Raw genomic sequence first — 7,104 nt, forward strand, 5'->3', positions numbered from 1 at the left:
CACCCTTCCTCCAGACTCTAGGGCCTTGGTTTCCAAATGAAATACAAAACTTGCTCTCATCTGAAAGGAGGACTTTGGACCACTGGGCAACAGTCCAGTTCTTTTTCTCCTTAGCCCAGGTAAGACGCCTCTGACGTTGTTTGTGGTTCAGGAGTGGCTTAACAAGAGGAATATGACAACTGTAGCCAAATTCCTTGACACGTCTGTGTGTGGTGGCTCTTGATGCCTTGACCCCAGCCTCAGTCCATTCCTTGTGAAGTTCACTCAAATTCTTGAATCGATTTTGCTTGCCAATCCTCATAAGGCTGCGGTTCTCTCGGTTGGTTGTGCATCTTTTTCTTCCACACTTTTTCCTTCCACTCAACTTTCTGTTAACATGCTTGGATACAGCACTCTGTGAACAGCCAGCTTCTTTGAGACACCCCTCGCTGCAGACTGTAGCGCGGTGACGTCACGTATCTATGTCACGTATGTGTTTACCGCGCATGCGCAAAGTGACGTAAGGTATGTCTATAACACGCATGCGCATTAACGTGGTGACAGCGCATGCGTGTGTAATTTGCAATGCGTGGTGACGTAACACGTCATTAAAACGCATGCGCATACTTAACGGAATACCTGATAAAATGTATAAGTATTAAAAAAAACGCTCAGGTGAAAAAAATAAGAAAAAACAGTAAAATGTAGTACAGCACATATCTAGGATTTTAATCATGTATCATCTGAGGTAAACTTATACGCAATTACAGTTTCTGTAATATCCGTGTAGTATTTTATTAACATTCTGTTGCACTATACTTCACTGTGTATATTTATTGTGTAACATTACTCTACACTTTAATGGCACCTTATATATTTCTTATTTTAATCTTTCCTCTGTCATGGTTCTTGTTTATTTATTTAGTATAATTATAGACATCAGAATCAGAAAGAGCTTTATTGCCAAGTATGTTTGCACATACAAGGAATTTGTTAGTGTCACAAGCTTCCAGTACACGGAGACAACAACAACACACAGATAATAAAAATAAGATGTGAATAAAATACACATGCATAAATATAAACCACAAAAAAAGAATACATTGTATGTACAAGTGTTCTATATATGGAATAGGAATAGAATAAAGTTGTAGGGATGTACTAGGATTTATGTTTCTGTTTTTTATGAGACATGTTTGTTACTTTGGCAATTCTGCATGTGAAATATTTAAGCCAATAAAGTATATTAAAGTTAAATTGACTACATACTGTATATGTTCAGTCTGCATTCCATTTTATGCATGGTGCCTCCAAAAACCAAACTGATAACAGTGATCTTTTTTTTTTTATTGCAAAGAATAAAACAGAAAATATAATTGTGTGTGTATATATAGATTAAAACTATAAACATGACTATAAACATGACACATGAGAAAGAAAAATAAAATTGCATCTACACGTTCTGAAATTCACCTCCATCATTAATAAAACAATCAACTGAGCAGTAGCCCTCAAAGTCTTTGAAGGAATAAAACCCACGCAGGACTCCCCTCCTGCCATTCCCTCCATAGCCAGGTGGACAGTCTTTAAATGTTTCGCAGCACCGTAGGCACTGGGTCAGTGAATATGGCACCCGGAACTTCTCTCTGTATCCTCCAGTTCACGACACCTCATTTACATAAAAGAACAAACAATATTAAAACAGAATGAACCTGTACATGCGCAGTAACGCCAGTACGTACGGCGCGCATGCATGTTATAGACATACCTTACGTCACGTGACGTACGTACGTGACGTCACCGCGCTACAGTCTGCAGCGAGGAGTACTTCGCTTCTTTGGCAATGAATATTTGTAGCTTACCCTCCTTGTGAAGGGTGTCAATGATTGTCTTCTGGACAACTGTCAGATCAGCAGTCTTCCCCATGATTGTGTAGCCTAGTGAACCAAACTGAGAGACCATTTTGATGGCTCAGGAAACCTTTGCAGGTGTTTTGAGTTGATTAGCTGATTGGCATGTCACCATATTCTAATTTGTTGAGATAGTGAATTGGTGGGTTTTTGTTAAATGTGAGCCAAAATCATCACAATTAAAAGAACTAAAGACTTAAACTACTTCAGTCTGTGTGCATTGAATTTATTTAATACACAAGTTTCACAATTTGAGTTGAATTACTTAAATAAATGAACTTTTCCACGACATTCTAATTTATTGAGATGCACCTGTAGTACCCTTTGGTAAAGCGGAGAGAGGTATGTAAAGATTACGTATGTTACATTAATTTAGTTAATTTCAAAGTCATATGAGCTCGTTTGTATGTATATGTTAATCGTGAGCTCTTATTTCTCATCTGTTTCTCTGTAAATGTGAACTTTAATTATTGTATTTTTCTGTATATGAGTTGTATTTATTGGTTTTGTTGTTTCTTTGTGTAGTTTCATGGTGCTACGCAAACTAGAGTTTAATGGCGCTCTTCACAAGCTAAATAAAGAAAGAAGCACATGTCAGAAACTCTTTGTGTCTTCTGTTGATTTCTCTGTTTATTCAGTGACAACAGAACAGTGAAGACTGAGATTTTAAATATCACTGTCTTGGACTGCAAAACAAATGTTTATACATAACTCACATATGTCATCATACAGATTTTACAATGCCTCTTGTGAAGATTGCAGCTTCATCTTCAGAATTTAACAGAGAATTAAAGAATATATGAATACATATGGTTTAATAGTGCAATCCTATTTATGATCATGTGCAAGTAAAACACCAAAGGACTGGAGGAAAAACAATGTTATGTATGTGCACTTAATATGTTGCCTTCAGTATATCAGTTTTCATTTTAAAATGTTGCATTTACATAAAAAATTTACATTTAACATTACATTAAATTACATAAAAAATGTTTGCTGCTTGCTTGCGTACACAAACACACCCAACTGATAGATGCAAAATCATAAAATAATTATCATTGCTATCTAAAAATGTTAAAATGCTATCAAAAAGCTTTCAGTGCCAAAACACATTTTGAACAAAGAGTAAGTTAATATAATACATGCATTTATCACAAATAAAAGTGAATATTAATAAATGATTGTGTTACTTAATGTCATTATCCTTTTCACCACCCCGTGTATAGATCCATCAGCCTCCTTTTGTGAAGTTCTAAGACGGTTTCACACTCAATCCCGCCACTGTGTTTACCAGTGCGTTTGAAAGACTTGGGTGTTTTTTCGAAATAGTGGTGCCAGGTGCCTTTACTGTTCGCACCAAAGCCAAACACATTTACCTAAGCAAAGTAAAACAAAAAACACATCAGCAAAAGGAACTGACATTAGTGCACAGCACACAAACCCCAGAAAGTAACTGCTAAAAGCTTTACCTCATCACAAATGTGCATGGCGAATATTAGCACAAGAAAACCCGTAGATGGATAAGATCTTCGAGACTTAATGTGCAGCCATGCATTGTGCACATAATGCATGAAAGCAGGGTGCATAACCATCACCTAAAAGAATGAGAAAACAATTATAAACCACTTTAGAAACTAAAATCTGACACTCAGAACCTGATAATAAACACAAGTTTTAGGATTCTGACACCTTTTAAACAAAGAAATGTTAAGATGTAAAATGAAACATTTCTGCACAAGTGTTTACAGCATCAAGTATTATGGTGATGCTAAAAGGTTCCCATTGAATGCATCATGCAAGTATCTCATGCCTAGTCTATGTATCATAACATTGATCTCCATATCTTTTAGGTCTCTTTGGTGAAGTTTGTAGAGACAAAGTGCACTTTCTTCTGCCCAATTATGTCAATTCAAAGGTCTTTAAATGAACTCTTTTATTGAAAGGTTTATTGTAAAAAAACAAAAAAAACAAACTGAAGATACTGATCTTTGTCCTTGTTGGCTTGTAGCTTGTCTATAACCTTAAACCATGTTCTGTTAAGTAATACAATAAGAGAAAATATGTCAAAACAACTCAAGAAATCATTTACGATAAAATATATCTACACGTCATTCAAAATATGACTTACAAAACCAATGTCCCAATCACATTTCACCTCAAAATCAAAAAAGAAAAATTTTGCTTATATACAGTGGGTACGGAAAGTATTCAGACCCCCTTAAATTTTTCACTCTTTGTTATATTGCAGCCATTTGCTAAAATCATTTAATAGAGACAAAGTGCACTTTCTTCTGCCCAATTATGTCAATTCAAAGGTCTTTAAATTAACTCTTTTATTGAAAGGTTTATTGTAAAAAAAATATAAAAAAAAACTGAAGATACTGATCTTTGTCCTTGTTGGCTTGTAGCTTGTCTATAACCTTAAACCATGTTCTGTTAAGTAATACAATAAGAGAAAATAGGTCAAAACAACTCATTTACGATAAAATATATCTACACGTCATTCAAAATATGACTTACAAGACCAATGTCCCAATCACATTTCACCTCAAAATCAAAAAAGAAAAATAAATTTTGCTTATATATATATATATATATATATATTCACAATTTACACATCATGGCTTAATGACGTGTAAACAGAAAAATATTGTTGCTGATTTAAATATATATAAATCTGGAAGCATTGTGAGGATGCATCCTGAAATATGGAAACAATTGTTTAACTGTGTTGAAAGTGGTTGTAAAAATAGGCTTCATTTTCTTTATTCAAAATATTTATAAATATATAATATAAAAATAATATTCCTTTTATTTTGTGGTCAAATGTGATTTTGTGATGTTCTCTCACCGTTTGATAGATCCATCAGTTAGAGCACTGGTGACCCACAGGAGATCTTGAAGGGCAACAGCACCAGGTGTGTGTTGTTGTCCAGATGGGTGGCACTTTCTGGGTACATGATACGATGGGTCGTCCTGGATCCCACGTCTTTCTCATAGCCTTGAACTGGTATTTGTGAAATATTCACAATTTACACATCATGGCTTAATGACGTGTAAACAGAAAAACATTGTTGCTGATTTAAATATATAAATATGGAAGCATTGTGAGGATGCATCCTGAAATATGGAAACAATTGTTTAACTGTGATGAAAGTGGTTGTAAAAATAAGCTTCATTTTCTTTATTCAAAATATTTATAAATATATAATATAAAAATAATATTCCTTTTATTTTGTGGTCAAATGTGACCTTGTTTTTGTGATGTTCTCTCACCGTTTGATAGATCCATCAGTTAGAGCACTGGTGACCCACAGGAGATCTTGAAGGGCAACAGCACCAGGTGTGTGTTGTTGTCCAGATGGGTGGCACTTTCTGGGTACATGATACGATGGGTCGTCCTGGATCCCACGTCTTTCTCATAGCCTTGAACTGGTGCCTTATTCATCCTGTGGAAATCAGAATTGTAAAATTATAGTCTCTATCATAATTAGCTTCTTGACTATAAAGAGTCATGAAAATAAAAGTTTACCTGAACACAAAATCGTGGTTGTCTATGTAAGCTCCACCTGTTGGCCCAAGGAAGAATGTCCAACAGCCTGGTTGAAGGTATTCTGCGTGTATGTCTTTTCTGGCGCTTCTGTAACAATCACCTTTATTTATTAAAATTTGGTTTCTAATTTTAATTCTGACTCCGTGTATAATTTAATCTGACTCCAACTTTAAATGACTCTTCGAATTTACAGTATTCCTGCTTTAATAGCTGATCCTAAGATTAGTTGTATTTTAATTTAGATATTTGATTTTCTGGGTATCCCACACTTTAAATTATTCGTTCATCAAGGACCCAATGCCGTTCAGAGATACGCGCCCCGGGTTTGCGGTAAACTCAACGACGCAAACTAGCCAGTCTAATCTTAGTCAGAGGGTGTAATAAGTTAACTAATACCTTTTTGTCGGTTGCCTACTGCTCACTCATACAAAAAGTGTACCAATACATCACACAACTTGATCAGCAGAAAATACAAAACACAATTTCAAAGAGTCAGCATACCTGGCAAATCTAGAGAGACACACAGCAATTGTGTGGGAAGTTCTGAATACAGATGCTTCCCTGAGTGGTTTTCCAAATCCCTTTAAATACCCAAGTCTTGACAAAAGGACTGTAAACATTTAGCACCCAGATATTTATGCAGCTTTTGCTGGACCTTTTCTCGTGCCCCAAAGGGTCACACGCCTGGTTTTGGGGATCAAAACAAATGGTTAACAAAGATCTTTATTGGGGCATCTCCCACAACAGCAGAACAGGTTTTATTTTCTTTGTTCTTATCTGTTCTATTGACGTGGGAGTGAAACCAACCTACCAGTCACACCAGAAGTATTTACATGGATGTCACATCAAACAACTAAGGACTGTAGATTTGTGAGGTTTGCATGGCCTGAGGGGAAGAAGAGGGCGTGAGGATTCAGGAACTCAGAATGGGGGGGAAGAGAGGAGGTTGAGCCAGGTGTTGTCCTGCGCTCTTTCTCGCAGGTCCTCTCCTCAGATTAGTGAATTGTATTGTTTTATTACAGGATAGGTATCATGAATTCAGTCTTGGTAAAATCCATCCTTACATCTATAACAGGACCATAGTGTGATCCTAAAAGGTTCCCAGAGTTCCCCACCACAGCACAGGTTCGACAGCGGTACATCTCTGTATCGTTCCTCTCCAGGAATGACAGAAAACAGCTCCTTAATCACTTGGGAGTAATTAGTTTTGCTCCTTGAAGATTGTAGAGACTGTGAATAGATTAAAAAAGAATCAGTGACTCGGGAAAGTACACTTCTACCATCAGCATGAAACCAGAATAAAAAAACAATCAACATGAACATTTTATGTAAACTAACACTAATGACATTACAGTAGCTAATTAGTTAAAAGATGCATATTTACTACCATTCAAAACTTTGAGGTCAGTAAGATTTTTTTTGTTTTTGTCCAGAAAAAAATTAACCAGTGTACTGTAGTGTAGTGTACTAACTGTAGTATTATCTACATTTCATATTTTAAATAAATACACATATTCTTCCTTGTTCTCCTTTTACAGTCAATAATTTAAAGAACTGACTTCTATTCAGTGTGAATATGAATGGAACTCGCCACACCTAAACTATTTGGATTAAAATGTACTGAAATTAAATTCAAAAGTGTCACGCAAGATTTCCCTTGAC

The 7,104-nt window shown here is 35.7% G+C and overlaps 1 protein-coding gene across 1 annotated transcript; it reads right to left on the reverse strand.

The window, feature by feature from the left end:
- Positions 1 to 3,097: 3,097 nt before the first annotated feature.
- LOC107573716 (CMP-N-acetylneuraminate-beta-galactosamide-alpha-2,3-sialyltransferase 1-like) lies at positions 3,098 to 6,584 on the reverse strand. Its single transcript, XM_016260160.1, has 6 exons — positions 6,521 to 6,584; positions 5,422 to 5,458; positions 5,205 to 5,338; positions 4,769 to 4,896; positions 3,359 to 3,484; positions 3,098 to 3,265 (listed from the first exon to the last, which is right to left on the reverse strand). Exons 1-6 carry the CDS (start codon positions 6,582 to 6,584, stop codon positions 3,098 to 3,100), a joined length of 657 nt encoding a protein of 218 aa, XP_016115646.1.
- Positions 6,585 to 7,104: the final 520 nt, after the last annotated feature.

Source organism: Sinocyclocheilus grahami, unplaced genomic scaffold (genome assembly GCF_001515645.1).
Source record: "Sinocyclocheilus grahami isolate Dianchi unplaced genomic scaffold, SAMN03320097.WGS_v1.1 scaffold2014.1, whole genome shotgun sequence".
In the NCBI taxonomy this organism is placed as follows: Eukaryota; Metazoa; Chordata; class Actinopteri; order Cypriniformes; family Cyprinidae; genus Sinocyclocheilus; species Sinocyclocheilus grahami.

Coding starts and splice junctions, on each gene's coding strand:
- LOC107573716 (XM_016260160.1), bottom strand. CDS start 6,584: ATGTACCGCTGTCGAACCTGTGCTGTGGTGGGGAACTCTGGGAACCTT. Junction 5,339..5,421: donor AACCACGATTTTGTGTTCAG/GTAAACTTTTAT, acceptor TGATTTCCACAG/GATGAATAAGGCACCAGTTC. Junction 3,266..3,358: donor CCATGCACATTTGTGATGAG/GTAAAGCTTTTA, acceptor TACTTTGCTTAG/GTAAATGTGTTTGGCTTTGG.